The sequence below is a fragment of the Carcharodon carcharias genome, chromosome 4 (assembly GCF_017639515.1).
Source record: "Carcharodon carcharias isolate sCarCar2 chromosome 4, sCarCar2.pri, whole genome shotgun sequence".
NCBI lineage: Eukaryota > Metazoa > Chordata > Chondrichthyes > Lamniformes > Lamnidae > Carcharodon > Carcharodon carcharias.
In genome coordinates, this window is record NC_054470.1 from 81,112,243 (window position 1) to 81,129,285 (window position 17,043).

The 17,043-nt window shown below is 40.6% G+C and overlaps 1 protein-coding gene across 2 annotated transcripts in view; it reads right to left on the reverse strand.

Annotated features, from left to right (window-relative positions):
* adgrl3.1 (adhesion G protein-coupled receptor L3.1) overlaps nucleotides 1–17,043 on the reverse strand; it is a 928,790-nt gene that overhangs the window by 585,983 nt on the left and 325,764 nt on the right. For both annotated transcript variants that reach the window (XM_041185670.1, XM_041185669.1), the window contains exon 3: nucleotides 16,101–16,270. In XM_041185670.1, the coding sequence (XP_041041604.1) occupies nucleotides 16,101–16,230 (130 nt within the window). In that variant the 5' untranslated portion in view covers nucleotides 16,231–16,270. The remainder of the gene's footprint in view (nucleotides 1–16,100; nucleotides 16,271–17,043) is intronic.

Genomic DNA, 17,043 nt, shown 5'->3' on the forward strand with positions numbered 1-17,043 from the left:
AGCTTCTCCCCTTTCTGATCAGAAATCTCCTGGTAACTGATCCCTGATCCTGGCGATGAAATGATTTTCTCAACAATGGATTGAAAATGCTCTGGAGCAGCATTGCTCTCCTGCCCAGGTTTTAACCTCCTTGGAGCTGCAGGCACTGACCTGCCAGCAGCAGGGATGAGCACCAGGGAACAGCACTAGCAGCAACAATACCCTCAACACTCTCAGGAAGCTGCAGCCCAGCACCACAGGGCCACAACTACTCAGCAGCCAACTAACTCACCAACACTGGAGCAGACGGTCTATTTACAGAAGCAAATTACCAGGAAATTTTATATAAGTATGCCATTTTTATACTTGTTTTCCTTATTTCTCTCAATTACATAGTCCAACACACCCTTTCAAATTACTTCATTCCCTACAGCAGGTTCCCAAGCTCATTGCAGGAGCTATGTTCTGCAAGTGAAAACTGCCCCTTCTGCCTCTCGCTGCTCATCTCCAGAGCTCTCACACCGTGAGGGTTCAGGAAAGGGAAGCAGCAAGTGGGCGAATCAGGAAGGTTTGACGAGAGGAAAATCAGCAAGAGGACGGGTTAGGGAGTGGGAGAGGCCATGAGTCAGTGTCAGCATTGAGAGAGTGAGTTAGGGAGCAGCAGAGACTGCAAGCTGGAGTGTTAGCGATGAGAGAAATAGTCAGGGAGTGGGAGAGGCTGCTCCAAAATTGGGTCATGTGGCCCTACGTATACCAGTGTGAAACAACTTTAAAAGGAAACTTGCAATGCAATGAAATGAGAATACAGGTCCTATTAACTGATCGACGTTAAAGTGAAACAACGAAAAATGGGGCAATGTTAAATAGGGACCTATTGTAAAATAAAGTTCTAAAAGTGTAATTCAGCCTTCACTATATTTAAAAAAAAGCTCCCATTAATAGTCTTTTGGTAGTACAGAACTTGAGTAATGCCGAGAAAAGACATTTTGTCAAAACTTTTCGTCTTGCACTCATCAGGACAATCGTAAGGATACCAATGTCAGGGGAAGCAACAACTTTAAACTGCATGAGAATAGAATACTGATTGGTTGGCAAGTGGATTCTGATTGGTAGAGGTGTTGCCATGGAGAATACACCAGTTAATGGTGACTGACATTGTTTGAAATTTAAACCAGGCAGCTTTATAAAGTTGTTGCTTCCCCTGACATTGGTGTTCTTGCAATTGCCCTGATAAGTACAAGATGAGAAGTTTTGACAAAATGTCTTTTTTCAGCAATACTCAAAACTTCCATTGATGAAAGCCCATTCGAACCTTTTAAATCTCGTGGTTCATTTCTTATGTAAACAACCCCACAAAGAAAGATAATCCTTGAATAACCTCTTTGAGCAGCTAATCAAACAATGAACTCAGACCCATCCCTCCATCGCTGAGATGAAATCAGCCACACATTCATAAAGAGCCCTGGGGAAATGTCAACAACGATTGAAACCACTAAAACAGATTTTGTTTTTTAAACCTCTCACTTACATCTGCAGCCTTTTTTTTTTCATTTTAATGGGTTGGGGATTTAAATAATTTCACATCATGACAGTTATACAGGACTTACCCGTCCTTCAAAAGGCTTTACATTTACTCTATTAGTTTGTGACTCCCGCACTTTGGAAGTCAAAATGAGGTCTGTTTGAACTCAGTACTGAGCTCAGGTTTCTTTTGCAGCAATCATGCCCCACTCCCTTTCCCCTACCGGCAAAACTTCAATCTGTCGGAAATGGGGATGGGACTTCCGCATCTAGGTTCCAGCCGCCATCCAAACAGGCCACAAAATCCAAATATAAAATGTCTAGATACATCACCTAGATACTTAGAATTCTCAGGTTCACTCCTTTTGAGATGGGCATGAGAAACCACATCCACCCCAGTCATCGAATTCCTATCCCCAAATTCTCAACTTCCAGTCATTTTGCAATCCATCGATATCCAGTCCTCCAGATATAAAGGCTAATGTTAACGTTTTGGTTCCTTTTTTGTCCCTAATCACTACATTTTAGTGATCTCTGCATATGAATCTTTTAAATCTCTTTGGGTTTCTACTGTCCCTAGTTATTTAATATTTAAAAATACTGATCTACCCACTTTTTGGTCTAGAATTAATAATCGTTGCATTTATAAATGCTCTTTCCTTTAATTTGGTTACCTCCCACCTTTTTTGTTGATCATGGCAGTTTTGTTTGAGTGGTACAGCTCTTTCCTCTTGGAGGTGTATACTGGTCCTGCATTAAGCTAAGTTATTGTTTGAACACTGTTCACTTGTAGTTTCACCTGACCAGTTTGATATTATCAGTTTCTGACTCAAATTATTGATGTCAACCATACAAGAACCTACAATCTTTTAGAACTTAACATTGAATGTGATCGTATTATGATGACCGTTAAATGTATGTTCCCTTATTGTTAGATTACTTAGCTAAATCTGGTTCATTAAATCTAGCATATGCTATGTCCTCTTGTTGGTTTTAGAGCATATTAGTCCAGAAAACAACCATTGAAACAACTCTGCTTTTGCTACAAGCCTCTCTAATCTCTAAATTAGCATATTCTGCCTCTTCACTATTGCCATCAGGTGTGTAGACAACTCCTATTAGTTTTTAATTTTCTTTTATTCCTCAATTCGAATTATGAGTTTCCTCTGTTTTTACTTACCTATATCCTCTCTTATTGTAATAATGTCCTCTTCTACCAGTAAGTGTTTTTATTTACTGTGCTTTGTGATGTTTCAACCTTTCTCCTTTAGTTCCCACTCATTTTTTATTAAATTCCTGTTCAGCATGAGATGTTCCATTCATTTCTTTTGTGTACCCTTATATTAAGTGTGCAGCTGCCATGTGGAAGATTTATATCGCTTAGGGTGCATTTACACAGCAGGTTTATCAATGTTGTTTCAGCTTTACAGAGATACAAAACTTGTGCTATGTAAATTGATGTCATGGCCCAAACTGACTCCAAAGCAATGTTGACTGAAAGTCACGAGTCTGAACCCAGTTTAGGTCAGGTTAGGCTGCACCAAAACTGTAGTGACTGTGTTGGGGTGGGCTGGAGATGGGAGTACACTGTAAAGCTATAGTTGTACCATATTCAATTCTGTGGCTTTTATTTCAAGAACAAGTTTTATTTTAGTATTTTGACTCAATACCAGTCTAATCCTAATGCTTCTCATATCAAGGATCACCTGCATTTGAAATTCTTGCCTGTAATTAAGGATGAACAAACAGAATAATTGCTCAAACTGTTCCTTTACTATCAATCTATTTATACAGCAAAATAGGCTCTTTAAAATATAATGTTAATTAATTTTCCATCAACTCACATAGCACAGAAATGTTCTCCTCAATGTTATGTACATTACTTAACCCTGCAATAAATTATCTGTTTCTAGACATTTTTGTTGCTGTGTAAGTATCCCATTTATGGGATTCTGTGTTCAGTGATAATGATGCTTGAATTGCATCAAAAGCACTTAGGTATTCAAGGTCAATATATGTGATCATTTACAGTAACACATTTTTTTTCAAGTTTTGATTCATGGATAAAATGTGACATTTTGTATTTTTTCCAGAGATAATGGACACTGGCCCATCTCCCTTCCAGCCCTCCAAACTTAGCAACCATTGTACGAGCCTCTGCATTTTAAGGTCCTATTTGCAATCTGCTAATTTTCACTAAGTGGAGTGATTGGACTTATGTGCGCCAACATGTGACCCAATAATATAGCAGCCACAGGTAGTCATGACAGATTCTTTTTTGTTCTCCTCTCAGGACAGAAAAGTTCACTCATTGCGACATCTGGACAACCAAGTGCTATGTGGATGGCCCTGGGTGAAATACTTTACAAATTACTGAAAAAAAGCAGCCTTATCAATGCATAGTCCCTTCAGAACACAAAAGTTATTTTCCTCATAACAATGACTAGGAAGTTCAGTGTTTTCACTCAATAAAGCTGAGCCACAAACGGAATTCACAGGTGGAGGATTTCTGAGTTAGCAAATACCAGTCAAGCAACAGGAGGTCAGTTTTATACATAATATTAACCCACATTAAAAGCCAGTGCTTTTTTCAGCAGGAAGTTCAGAGCTCAATCCTTAACCAATAAAAGATGGTTCAGGCATGTGGTACAGTGTGGTACAGCACCATAGTATGATAAAAGGTTACAAACTGAGAGATTGAGGAGCAGTGATTTCACACTATCCCAATACATCATCTCCAACTTTTGTGCAGCTCAATTTCACAAGACATCCATTCTTTTTAAGATTTGCTTTCAGCCATACCCTTTGCTTTTAAAAACCAGCAGAAACGTAGTTCAAAATCTATGAGACACAGACTGATGCTTTAAAAAAAACACAATGTAAATTATACCAATCTGTTTTCCTTGGAAATTCACCATGTACACCAACAGCTTGCAGTTATGTAACAACTTGTAATTAGTTAGCTTCTTTGATATAGTAAAAATGTCCCAAGGTACTTCACAGGAGCGTTATTAAATTTAACATTGAGTTATGTAACAAAATATTAAGATAGGTGACCAAGATCTTGGTCACAGAAGTAAGTTTTAAGAGGAGACAAAGGTTCAGGCAGGGAATTACAGGGTTTAAGTCTTGGCAGCCAAAAGCTGCTGTCAATGCTGACATAATTAAAATCAGGGGTGCACAAGAGGGCAGAACTCAAGGAGCAGAGTGATCTTGGAAGGTTGTAGTGCTGGAGGGGCAAGACCAAGGAGGGATTGGAAAACAAGGATGAGATCTTACAAAAAAACAGGCATTGCTCAACCAATGTAGGTCAGTAAGCACTGAGCTGACGGGTGAATGGGACTTGCTGCAAGTTACGGATGAGCTCAATCTTATATGGGATGAAGATGGGATGACAGCTAGGAGAGCACTGGAATAATCAAGCCTAGGGGTATCAAAGGCATCAATGAAGGTTCCAGCAGCAAATCAACAAAAACAGTACATGTGATATATAAGAATGTGAAGGATCCATGCGCAGAATGAGTCATAGAAATTAGTACCCAGGCTCTAAACCCAAATATCAGAACCTAAAAATAAACAACACATGCAGTTTTGCATTTTTACTTCGTATGGAACACATTTCATTTAATTATTTTAAAATAAATAAGCCAAAATGAACCCCATCTGGTTCCCATATACACCATATTTGAAGCAGCAGCCTGATGAGAATCTGAATTGTCCACACCAAATTGGAAAAGATAATTGCAATACCACATCTATGGACTGATCAAAAATAAAAGCCTGTATCACCTGATTGGGTAAGAGAATTAAGGAGCCAATTATGTGAGCAGCTCAAGCTGGTGCCAACAACAATGCTACAGAGTATTCTTTGTCCAAGTTCTCCAAATTCCATAGTTATTCACAGCTACTTCAATGCTGCTTACAGTACACTAAATCCAAGCCTCCACCCTGCCCCATCCCACCAATGTATTCAAGGCAGAATCAGAGCATCAGCACAATATGAAAACAATTTTCAGTGGAACCAATCCATAATATAAATGTGTCCTTGGCCTAGTCTAACAAAGGGATAAAATTTCCTCTGCTTGATATTTATAGTGATACCATAAATGAAAAAAACTTGAGCAGGGCACGTGTAAGGAAAGGTGGCAGAACAGGACAAGTGAGGATCTGTGAGGGGAGAGCAGGGAGAGGCTCACCATTGAGGAGGGAGTGCACAGGAGGCAAGGAGGGGAGAGGTGGTGGTCATGCGTGAGAAGGGAGTGGGTAAGGAGAGAGCAGGGGAAGCACGAGGAACATGTGCAGTGGGGGCAGGCAAGAAGAAAGTGAATTTATTCATGATTTCATTACATGTAGAAAATCAAGTCAATCATCCTTAACTTTGAGCTGAAGAGCATCAGCATGACCTTATCCACATTACAGATCAGCTAGCTGGCCTAAGGTCCATCTGAGATTGTCAATTTCAATGCCAATTTATTTTACCTTACATGTAGCTTTGTGTTGTGGGAATTAAAAATTATTTGGAATTGGATTTGAGGCTATCCAAAAACTCATTTTATGTAGAATTCTGACAAACCGCAAAAGAAGGGATTTCCATACAGCCAGCATGGGATGGATTCATACCAATGACACATGAAACAAACTGTCTTAGAACTAATTAACTATATCTGGGGTTGAGGGTACAAGGCACATGAAATGATAGTACCTCATGGGCAAAAACAGTCACTTTTCTACAGCATGCCAGATAACTTCAAGGTGACCTCAATGTACTCAATTTTACGAACAGTCGCAATCGGCAGGGAGCTCCTCCTCCTCAACAAAAACAGAATTACCTGGAAAAAGTCAGCATGTCTGGCAGCATCGCGGACAAGAAAAGAGTTGACATTTTGAGTCCTCATGACCCTTCAACAGAACAGCCTCCTTCAGTCATTCCAATTGATAGAGCAATCAGCTATGCTACACCCACTATTTCCCAATGTCGTTGCCAGGGCTGAGGCTCCCCACCAGTCACAAATGTTAATGAAAAAACAAAAACAGAATTACCTGGAAAAACTCAGCAGGTCTGGCAGCATTGGCGGAGAAGAAAAGAGTTGACGTTTCCAGTCCTCATGACCCTTCGACAGAACTTGAGTTCGAGTCCAAGAAAGAGTTGAAATATAAGCTGGTTTAAGGTGTGTGGGGGGCGCTCTCTCTCTCTCTCTATCTCTCTCCCCCCCCCCCCCACCCCCCACACACACACACCTTAAACCAGCTTATATTTCAACTCTTTCTTGGACTCGAACTCAAGTTCTGTCGAAGGGTCATGAGGACTGGAAACATCAACTCTTTTCTTCTCCGCCGATGCTGCCAGACCTGCTGAGTTTTTCCAGGTAATTCTGTTTTTGTTTTGGATTTCCAGCATCCGCAGTTTTTTGTTTTTACAAATGTTAATGAAACTGGCTCCAAAATATCAACCTTGCAACTTCAGAGTTACAGTTTTCTTCAATTAAGCGTTTCCCTGTCTCACAATCATGCTGTTAAGTCCAACAAACAAACAAACACACATACATACACACACACCTGTAACAATAATTGCAACAAAACAGAATTCCAATTTTATGATGATTGAACTATACAGTGTGAAAGTGTGCTGCACATTGACTCTTGTAACCAAAATCATGCAATCACACTCACTTACTGCAATCCCCCCTGCCCCCAAACTACATTAAATAAATCACAACATCCTCCTTCCAATACAGCTACAGCAAATGCAGTGGCTCTGAGAATATAACTCATATTTTAGACTCTAAGAAATATACAAAAATAATCCCCTCCGGTTTTAAATCATAATCTAGTTTGGATAAGGCTCAAAAATCAAAACAGATAACGGAAGGAAAAAAATTGTTACCACAGGTGTACCTATCAAATGTTACAAGCCATTCGAGTTTTGATTTTCACACCTCTAGCCTAATATTTCCTTGCTGTGTTCCAAATTGCAAGAAGTAGTTTCAAAAACTTCCCAAATCCTTCATGAAGTATCTTTAATTTTCAGATAATGCAGCATTTCATACCCAGGTCAATCTCCGATATCTTCTCTGCCACTGCTTCTTTCTCCTTCCAACCATCCCAATAACATCTAATTATTCAATCTATCTTCACCCAGTCATACTTGACTTTTGCCACATCTTTCCTTCCAATAGCTCTAAAATTTATTCTACCTTTCTACTTTTGCCCACCAAGTCTCCTCTTCTCTCACCTCCAAATGTCATTGCTCCTACATTTTCCCAGTTTTGCTATATTCATTAAGTCCCACTCAAAGAACAAGGTCCAGAGAGACATGAACACAAAGCTATATCCTAAACATTGTGCTTCTGTATAATTTAATTCCTTGCCAATTATCATGTTGATACATGCATTATTATTTAACTAAGCACATTGACCCAGATATTATTAGGGAGGAGAGTTGGTTGCTGGGTTGATTGGAGAAATCCAAGAGGCCAGGCGCAGGGGTCCTGCCAAATTTAAAGCAGGACCACATTAAAATAATAATCTTTTGTTTTCCTCCTGGCCACCAGCCTGACTGAAAGGCTGGCCAGCTGATGGATGGGAAAATCAGCAGCAGGAGACTACAGCCCCAGAGAGAGGCTGGAGCTTGAGACTGGGACATGGTGAAGGGCACACCAACCATGACTGAGGCTTGTTTGGTGGTGGCGGGGGTGTGGGGGGTGCATTCCATCTCAGCATAGCCAAACAAACAGGGCTTTGAAAAACACATCTGCTGGAACCGCTTTAGACATAAGTATTATTTAATATAATGTACAGGTCCTGAACAGACTTTAGTAAAGGAGAAAATCATCAGTTTGGCAAGTTTTGCCCTTTCACATCCAACAATGATGAAGATGGTACTTCCATCATAACTGACCCAACCAGGTATTAAATCTGAGGCTGAGGCTATTTGTGGTCTGGATATGCCTATGTTATATTTTCCACAAACAACTAGTCAATAATGATTGACCTACTACATCATGTTCTGACTTTTACTTCAGAATGCCAGCATTTATCACGTTACTTCTGAAGGGCAAAATCTTTGGGCTGTATTTTCCAGCCCCACCCACCACCAAGATCGTCCAGTCCCGCTGAAAGTGAATGCACTTCATTGAATCTCCCACGGTGGGTCCTGCCACGATGGGGCCAGAAAATCCCAGCCTTCCTGTTTTAAGGTGGGAGCATAAAGGTGATCATAATTGAAGGATAGAGCAATAAAAAATGTATTGGTGAGCAGTCCACTAAGTTTTATGAAAACAAAGTTATCCTTCCAAATGCTCCTTTCTCCAAATAATATCTGAATTGCAACAATGTGCACTTGTGAACATCTGGTTTCTATGAGCTCTCTGAATCAGCACACTGCCAAGAAAGGTTTTATAAATAAAATGGGATATCCCAGGGCAATCCAGTCAACATTTGTTGGATGACATTAGAAATTTTAAAGTGGTTCCTTTCTAGATGAAATTGGGTAAAGCCATTCTTGTGGCATTTGTGTGATAAAGGGCTTTACCAGCTGGTGAAGTATGCCAAAAGGTTACCGAGCAAGTTAGTAAATACAAAAGGAAACTACAGCATAAGATATATTTATAAAAAATAAAGTCAGTCAGCGACATGAGCCATTGCAGCTTATTTAACAGCTTTATTAGTATGACTCCTCAGAAACCAATAAGATAGTATCATATTAGTGTTTTCAGGAGGCCTTTACTGGTGGCCAGCAGTGGAGTGCTGCTTAGGGCTGTAGTAGAGTGCTTAAGTTCGAGTTTGGTGCCTGAGGGAGTTTGGTCAGAACAGTCCGGTAAGTATTCACTACTTTTATCGCTTATAATTTTTAACGTCTTATTTTGTGGCTTGTTTGTAAGGGCTATATTTTTTAACAACGAGGAGCAGCGAAGAAGGGCCCTAGAGTAATTGATATTATTTAATATTAAGTATCTTCCAAAAGGTTTAATTTAATTTGAAGGGGTAACTCATGGCAGGAGAGCTCAAAGCCGTGGTGTGCTACTCCTGCTCTATGTGGGAAGCCGGGAATATTTCTAGTGCCCGGGGCCAGCATGTATGTGGTAAGTGTCTCCAGCTGCAGCTCCTGGAAGCCCCAGTTCCGGAGCTGGAGTGGCAGTTGCAGACACTGTAGAGCATCTGTAAGGTGGAGAGTGTTGTGGATCGCATGTGTAGAGAGGTGGTCACACCAAAGGCTAAGAGTCCTCAGGCAGGAAGGGAATGGGTGACCATTAGGCAGAACAAGAGGGCTAGGCAGTGCAGGAATTTCCTGAGGCTATTCCCCTGTAAAACAGATATACCACTTTGGATACTGTTGAGGGGAATGGCCTCTCAGGGGAAAGCAGCAACAGCCAAATTTGTTGCACCACATTTGGCTCTGCTGCGTAGGGGAGGAGTAAAATGTGTGGGAATGCAATAGTTATAGGGGATTCAATTGTAAGGGGAATAGATAGGCATTTCTGTGGCCGCAAACGAGACTCCAGGATGGGATGTTGCCTCCTTGCTGCGAGGGTCAAGGATGTCTCAGAGCGGCTACAGGACATTCTGAAAGAGGAGGGTGAACAGCCAGTGGTCGTGGTACACATTGGTACAAATGACATAGGTAAAAAAAAAAGGGATGAGGCCCTAAAAGCAGAATATAGGGAGTTAGGAAGTAACTTGAAAAGCAGGACCTCAAAGCATTATTCCCAGTGTCACACTCTAGTCAGAGTTGAAATAGCAGGATATATCAGATGAATATGTAGCTGAAGAGATGGTGTGAGGGGGAGGGTTTCAGATTCCCAGGACATCAGGATCAGTTCTGGGGGGGGGGGTGGGACCAGTAGAAACTGGATGGGTTACACCTGGGCAGGACCGGGACTGATGCCCTAGGGGGAACATTTGCTAGAGTGGTTATTTGGTGGGGGGGGGGGGGGGGGGGGTGGGGGGGGGGGAGAGAGGAGGGTGAGGGAGGTTAAACTAAGATGGCAGGGGGATGGGAACCTATGCAAGGAGTCAGAGGGGGGATCAAGGACAAGAACAAAAGACAGGAAGAAGAATAAGAAAAGTGATGGGTAGAGAAATCAAGGGCAAGAATCAAACAGGGCCTCAGTGAAAAGTAGTGGGAATGGGATAAGTGGCATTAAAAAGACAAGCCTTAAAGCTTTGTGCTTTAATACAAGGAGCTTTCGCAATAAAGTGGCCCTAGAAATACTGGATGCGTTGGTGGTCACCTTCCGAATTTCTATAGGTTCTGGAACAGTTCCCACTGATTGGAGGGTAGCTAATGTAACCCCACTATTTAAATGGGGAGGTAGAGAGAAAACAGAGCATTACAGACCAGTCAGCCTGATGTCGGTAGTGGGGAAAATTCTAGAGTCCATTATAAAAGATTTAATAGCTGAGCACTTGGAAAACAAAGGCTGAATCGGACAGAGTCAGCATGGATTTACAAAAGGGGAATCTTGCTTGCCAAATCTACTGGAATTTTTCGAGGATGTAACCAGTAGAGTTGATATGGGGGAGCCAGTGGATGTGGTTTATTGGGACTTTCAGAAGGCTTTTGACAAAGTCCCACATAAGATATTAGCGTGTAAAATTAAAGCCCGTGGGATTGAGGGTACTGTATTGAGATGGATAGAAAACTGGTTGGCAGACAGGAAGCAAAGAGTAAGAATAAATGGGTCTTTTTTCCGAATGGCAAGCAGTGACCAGTGGGGTACCGCAGGGATCGGTGCTGGGATCCCAGTTATTCACAATATATATTAATGAATTTGATGCGGGAACTAAATGTAATATCTCCAAATTTGCAGATGACACAAAGCTGGGTGGGAGGGTGAGCTGTGAAGAGGATGCAGAGATGCTTCAATGTGATTTGGACAAGCTGAGTGAGTGGGCAAATGCATAGCAGATGTAGCATAATGTGGATAAATGGGAAGCTATCCACTTTGGTAGCAAAAACAGCAAGGCAGATTATTATCTGAATGGCTATAAATTGAGAGAGGGGAATGTGTATCAAGACCTGGGTGTCCTTATACACCAGTCACTGAAGGTGAGCATGCAGGTGCAGCAGGCGGTAAAGAAGGCAAATGGAATGTTGGCCTTCATAGCCAGGGGATTTGAGTACAGGAGCAGGGATGTCTTCTTGCAATCATACTGGGCCTTGGTGAGACCACACCTGGAATATTGTGCGCAGCTTTGGTCTCCTTATCTGAGGAAGGATGTTCTTGTTAAAGAGGGGTCACAGTCTGAGGATACGAGATAGACCATTTAAGACTGAGATGAGGAGAAATCTCTTCACCCAGAGAGTGGTGAGCTTGTGGAATTTGCTACCACAGAAAGTAGTTGAGGCCAAAACACTGTATGCTTTCAAAAAGGAGTTAGACATAGCTCTTGGGACGAAAGGGATCAAAGGATATGGGGAGAAAGCAGGAGCAGGCTATTCAGTTGGATGATCAGCCATGATCATAGTGAGTGGCGGAACAGGCTCGAGGGGCCGAGTGGCCTACTCCTGCTCCTATTTTCTATGTTTCTATGTTTCCATGCCTTTTACTTTTCAAGTACTGAACCGATCCAAGAATTCGCCAGTGAGGTCAAAGTACAAATTTTATTTAGAGAAGTGACTAACAAATCTAGAAGTGGTTCAGCAAAATCAATCAAAATTCAAAGATTTTATGGCATTCCATCCACACATCACTTACAGAGTTTATGTTCCTCTGTAATCAAGTGCCGCTGAAAAGTAAATAATTTTGCACCTTTTCTTTGTGGCGGTTTCATTTATCATCCTGATGTCTTGTAACATTTCTGCTATCAGGACCTCAAATTCCAACAATGCAGAAATAACAGGTGACCTCACTTGGAAACTGAGGACAGACAGGTTGATCTGAAAGATGAGACAAACTGCTGGTCATGTCCTTCAAATGGGCTCACAACCCTCAATTCCCTGGGACACCACAAGCAGAGTTTATTATTACCATCGAGCCACAGATTCAGTTACTTTGTTTTTCTCGTGCTTTGCAGCTTTCAAATCAATCAAATCAATAAAGACGCTTACTGTGGTTGAAACATAAGGACAAAATTCTGCACTACTCCTGACACTGAAGACAGTGATATATCAAAGTATCTTTTATGGAGCTCTTTAATTGGGTTTGAACATGCAATATTTGGCCAATAACACTGCTGCATCGTCACAATTTTTTGAAATACTATCATTGACTGGAATTCAAATAAAGAGGTTCATATCCCCTTAACACATTTTTATATCCCACTTGATTCAGCTATCAATTAACTCAGTGGCATCAGCAATAGATTGCAATTCTTGTAGTTTTGGGTCAATAAATTGGATTCAGCTCCATTCCTTCAAATGCCTGCTCCTAAAAAAAACTGCTCCATTTGCCATCATAGCACATTTGCACCACAGTGATTTAGCTGTACTTGATTAAAATTAAATTAGACTAGGCATAAAACCACAGAATTTTTATGATACAGGACGAAACTATTCGTGCTATTTCTCTGCATGCCCTTCCCCTACAATCTTTTCAAGCTCTCTGTAGGGACTTTCCACAGACCCATAACTTTGCTCTTCTCTCTACAGCTTTTACAATCATCCTTTCCTTTTAAATGGTAATTTGGATTCTACATCCATCACTCTCTCTGTTCGGTCATTCCATATCCTAACAACCCCTGCATAAAAAATACTGGGTGATCGCTTTGCAGAACACCTTCGGTCTGTCCCCAAGCATGACCTTCCTGTCGCTTGCCATTTCAATACACCACCCTGCTGTCATGCCCACATGTCCATCCTTGGCCTGCTGCTCCAGTGAAGCTCAATGCAAACTGGAGGAACAGCAGCTCATCTTCCGACTAGACACTTTACAGCCTTCTGGACTTAACATTGAGTTCAATAACATCAGATCATGAACTCCCTCCTGCATCCTCACCCATTTTTGATCCCCTTTTTTCAAACATTTATTTTTTAAGTTATACATTTTCCCTTATTTCTACTATTATTATTTTTAAAATTTATTTCCATGCATTGTTTTTTCCCCACCATTTAGCCTATTTTGATCTTTTCTCCCACACCGTCCCCTCCCCCTACCCCACCCCCACTAGGGTCATTTGTCACTTGATCATTCTGCTTTCTACTCTTAATGTCACCATTAGCATCTCCTTTAGCCAGAATCACCATCATCAACACCTCTTCAACCTTTTGTTTATGACATCTTTCGCAATCTCTCCTTTGCCTCCACCTATCGCTGGCCTGTCCAGATTCACCTGTCCTACCCCCTTAAACAGTATATATTTCACCACATTTTTACTTCTCTTTAGCTCTGAAGAAAAGTCATAAGGACTCGAAACGTTATCTCTGTCTTTCTCTCCACAGATGCTGTCAGGCCTGTTGAGCTTTTCCAGCAATTTTTGTTTTTGTAAAAAATACTTCTGTTCGTCTCTTGATTCATTCTGTTAGTGAGGATCTTAAACTGTCAAGTTAGCAACACAGCAATCAGTGGAAAAATCTGGTTTGCCTTTTGGAAAACCTAGATCATTTTGAAAATTTTCATCATATGCCCTTTTAATCTTCTCTCTTCTCATGAAAAAGAGCTCCTTTAGTTTCTGCTCATAACTCCATAGTTTCAACTGAGAGAATCCCCTCTTCATAGCCTTGACATTTATTTCAAGTAAAGGAAGGAAAGGAGGCAATATTCTTACTGCCACCTAACCAAATGTTTGTGTAATGTGTCTTGATTTTGTACTCTACATGTCTATTTATAATACCTAACATTCCAAGTGTTTCTTGTTCCACAGCTTTATTAATCTATCCTTCCACTTGGAAAGATATGTGTTTCTGAACCCTGAAGTCTCTCTCCTTTTCCAGTCCTTTTTAAGTTTCACCATTTAGTTCATATAGCCTCTCCTTATTCTTTGTCCAAAAATATATCAACTTGCATTTCTCTGCATTAAATTTCATCTAGTATCTACCAATCTACTAACCTGTTTATCTTCCCCTGAAGTCACTGATACAGTTGAGTATACTCACTATTTGAGTCTTGAGCGAATTTTGATATTATGCCCTCTCTACCGAAACACAGATATAAAAATATATATAAAATATATATGGCACTTTGAGATTACTTCTATTTACAGCACCTCAGCTTGAAAAATGCTGCAGTTATACTTTTTTCTTACTTAATAAGGTCAAGGCACTAATTGGTAGCATCAGATCTCATCAATAATTCAAATAAAGGTACAACCTATATCAGTCTCCTATTTAAATAAAGTGTTCTTACCAAACTCTTCAGCTTTAATTCCATGGCATCAGGGGGTTGTTTTACCACAGTTTGATATGGTGCATTGTTGTCACATTTGTGATTCACTGGCAATATCATTTCCTGGGGTGGTTTTGTAATTACATCCATGTAGATAGCTACTGTAAATGCTGAAGTATAAGGTACCCAGTTCCATGTTCAGAATATTAAAAGCATACAGGGAGGGTTAGATTTTGAGCTCTACAAAGCTGGCTTTCCAAGTCTCACAAACTCTTCCTTCGTAGCGTGTAAGATGCAAAAAAATTATAAAATTTCACAGTTGGATGGGCCTCAAACATTTCAGAAGATTAAAAGAGAAGGAATTAAAGCTCTCCAGTTAGCTCAGTGAGTTTATCGACTGAATAAATGGAGCTATACAGGTGAAGAAGCTCCTAAGTTGTACTAATTTGACAGAGTTAGTAGAGGATCTATAATCTTCCTCAATGAGTGACAATCTGTGTGGTGAGGCTTAGCTGGTATACTCCTTACAGCTTTAGATCACAGCCCTCTGACACGTCACCAATTGGCCATTCTCATGTGATTCTAAATAGGCTATTTAGTCAAGGGTTAATCGCAACCAAAAGTCAGCCAATGTCTATTTTCTTTATTCATTCAAGGGATGTGGGCTTCACTGGCTGGACCAGCATTTATTGCCCATCCCTAGTTGTCCTCGAGAAGGTGATAGTGAGTTGTTTTCTTGCATGCAAACTTCCAGAAAGAGTCATTGAATAACTAACATTCCCTTCCATAAGCTTGCGGTAGTACTCCAAGTCCTATTCCAGTTGAAGCCAGCTAACTTAGCATTGGCTGGAAATCAAACCTGCCACCCTCGGGTCTGTGGAGTTTAGCCAATACTGCTTGTACCAACACATTCATATTTAAAACCCTGCTATTCATCATTATAAAAGTATACACAGTAGAGAGCAGAAATGTCCAAACAATGACCTGTAGGCTATACAGGACCTTTGAGCACTGGCAACCTAGCCCAAATTGTCCAGGCAACTGAATTTCTATTTGTGCTTATTTTTGTTCTCTTTGTTTTATTCTGTTTGAATGTCACGGACTGGACATTTGGATGGGATCATTCTTAATGTTCTCCATCCTAAACAGGATCAGCTGACAAAAATATATGCAAATTAATGGGGTGACCAACTTAAGTAGCCAATGAAGTCAAAGCACTTGGCCATTCCTGCTGTGTCAAATCACGTTCAATATGATTTTCTATTTGGCTCCTAAATGAACATAATTTCCTATGTTAACTCCAAAGGCTTATGTTCCATTTGTAATCTAATAACTTACCTGTTACAGTTGCTGTACTGACAAGTATCACCAGGAACCATGGGGTCCTCATGGTCATTAGATGAAGTCTGGTAGTAAAAGTGTAAGAAATGTTTTCAGGTGAGGCACAGGATCCACTCCCACTGGTCATTCCTTCAGTAACTTAGGCTTGGCATTGACTGGCTGCAAGACTGAAAGAACAAATCTTGATTATTAAAAGAAGTGACAAGGTTAAATTGAATAAAATTCCAGCTAAATTTTATAGAGGTAAAAATAAATGTTGATGTTGCATTAGAATTTCACAAGTGAAAATGCCAACCAAACTGGTAATTTCTGCTTTGCTATGTGGGAGTCCAAAAGTAGAAATCTTTGTGATAATGAACTACATGTCATGTCTTTCACACACAGGTACTTCTCCAATCTTTGCACAGGCGAATGGAGACGTGCCAGCTACAAACGGTTAAGCTGTTTAATTTTACATTTAGTAATCGTGAGAATTCCACTTCACTCAATTTCCCTCTTTTGCTCAAAAACGAGAAAAAAATATGTCTAGCCCCTTTGTGAGCTGATTTAATTGTGTCTACCATTAACTTTCTCTCGAAATAATCTACAAACCACCTACATATTAGCCTTCTGTGCCAAAGTCCTACAACAGACAGTGTCTCATTCAAAAATCTTGCTGACTGATTGGGGCCTTAAAATGTTTTTATCTCCCTTTCCTATGTTACTTCTGATTCCATGAAGGGTAGTGGCATTATCTCTTGGCACCAACCCATGCAGGTATTCACCAGCAGGCCTGCCAACCAAAATGACAACTCTTTCATACAGGGTTGTATATCTTAGCAGGGACCTCATGCTGTGTTCACAAGAACAAACTATTTGTTAGCCATCCAAGATAAAAAAAAACAAATCCCTTCATGTCCCTTAATCTCTTCATTGACATCTAACTGCCACAGTCTATGGC